The sequence below is a fragment of the Gregarina niphandrodes genome (assembly GCF_000223845.1).
Source record: "Gregarina niphandrodes unplaced genomic scaffold scaffold00078, whole genome shotgun sequence".
Lineage (NCBI taxonomy): Eukaryota > Apicomplexa > Conoidasida > Eugregarinorida > Gregarinidae > Gregarina > Gregarina niphandrodes.
The window spans coordinates 19,256-20,889 of NW_011645844.1; the positions used below are offsets into that span (position 1 = coordinate 19,256).

General features: G+C 69.8%; 1 protein-coding gene across 1 annotated transcript; it reads left to right on the plus strand.

Moving 5' to 3' along the window:
- Nucleotides 1–579: 579 nt before the first annotated feature.
- On the plus strand, nt 580–1,137 carry GNI_187840 (hypothetical protein; the record flags this gene model as incomplete). The annotated part of the gene is made up of 1 exon (XM_011135338.1): nt 580–1,137. A coding segment is annotated over one exon (558 nt), but the record flags the coding sequence as incomplete, so codon positions are not given.
- Between the last annotated feature and the right edge of the window lie 497 nt (nt 1,138–1,634).

Sequence of the window (1,634 nt, forward strand, 5' to 3'; positions counted from 1 at the left end):
GGCAGTCACCGCCGCGGAGGCGCAGGCGACCGCGCCAGGCCCGGACCGAGCGATGGCAGGCACGCGGATGTGCGAGCACTGCGGGGCCATGGTCGGAGACCGACACCAATGTTGGGTCATCAAGAGGAAGTACCGCTGCTACCGCTGCGGCCAGCCCAACCACGTCGCCATGGTCTGCAAGAACCAGGTCGGCGGCGTGGCCTTGGGCATGAAGGACCTCCGAGACAAGGAGGAAGTGACCAAGGAGATTGAGCGGCTACGGAGACTCAGGGACCGGTTGCTGGGCGCCGTGCCAGCTGGAGGCGGCCCCGCCCGCCCCGCGGGCGGCGACCGCACCGGCGAGGAGCACCCTTTTCAGGGAGAGCCGGTGCCCGGAGCACGACCCTAGGGACCGTCTCGGCCTCGTACTTCCTGCCAGCGACCTGCAAGCAGCTGGAGACGCTCGCGCTCATCGATACTGGGGCGGAGGTGAACCTGCTCGGCCAGCAGTTAGGCCCGCAGGAGGTCCCCGGGTCACCCACAAGACTCACCATGGCCGACGGACGGAGTGCGCCGTGCGGGACGTGGGGGAGGGTGATGATGAGGTTGGCGGACGGGCGGGAGCACGAGGTAGTCGGACTGGTCCTGCCGGGCATCGGCGGTATCACCTTAGGGATGCCGTACCTCCGGGAGCATCGAGCGGAGCTCGATGTCAGCGGGGGGCGGCTCCAGTTAGACGGTCAGCCGCTGCGGCTGACCCAGCGGGCCGGCAAATCCCCCGGCGGAGGGGCCGCCACCGCAAGAGGAAGTGAGGCGCTGAAGGAGGCCCTCGGGAACGTCGGGGACGGGACCGGAGGGCGGCGCCGGCTGGAGGCACTGCTCCTGGAGCACGAGGAGGTGTGGTGCGGGGAGGACTTGGGCCGGACCACTGTGGTGGAACACGGCATCGAGGTGACCGACCCGAGGCCGGTCGCGTGTCGCGGGCGGCGGTACAATGACGCCCAGAAGGCTATCATCGAGGCGGAGGTCACCGCCATGTTGGAGAAGGGGGTGATCCGCCCGAGCCGGAGCCCGTACGCCTCCGGGATCGTCCTCGTCAAGAAGAAGACGGGCGAGAGGCGGTTCTGCATTGACTACCGCCCCCTCAACGCCGTCACGGTGCGGGCCCCATTCCGCGAATCGACGACCTGCTCCGCGCGGTGAGAGGCTCGCGCTGGTTCGTGGAGGGGCACGGGCCGATCCACCCCCAATGGAGATGTGGGCGCGGATGCTCGATGTAGAGCGGCGCCTATGGGTGCAGGAGCGCGCCGTCCGGGCGACGAGGAACACCCAACCACCGGGCCCGGCGCCGCCGGACGGCGGGGCCGGCCCGGCCGAGCGGGTGCCGACCAAGGGGCGCGCGGCAGTCACCGCCGCGGAGGCGCAGGCGACCGCGCCAGGCCCGGACCGAGCGACGGCAGGCACGCGGATGTGCGAGCACTGCGGGGCCATGGTCGGAGACCGACACCAATGTTGGGTCATCAAGAGGAAGTACCGCTGCTACCGCTGCGGCCAGCCCAACCACGTCGCCATGGTCTGCAAGAACCAGGTCGGCGGCGTGGCCCTGGGCATGAAGGACCTCCGAGACAAGGAGGAAGTGACCAAGGAGATTGAGC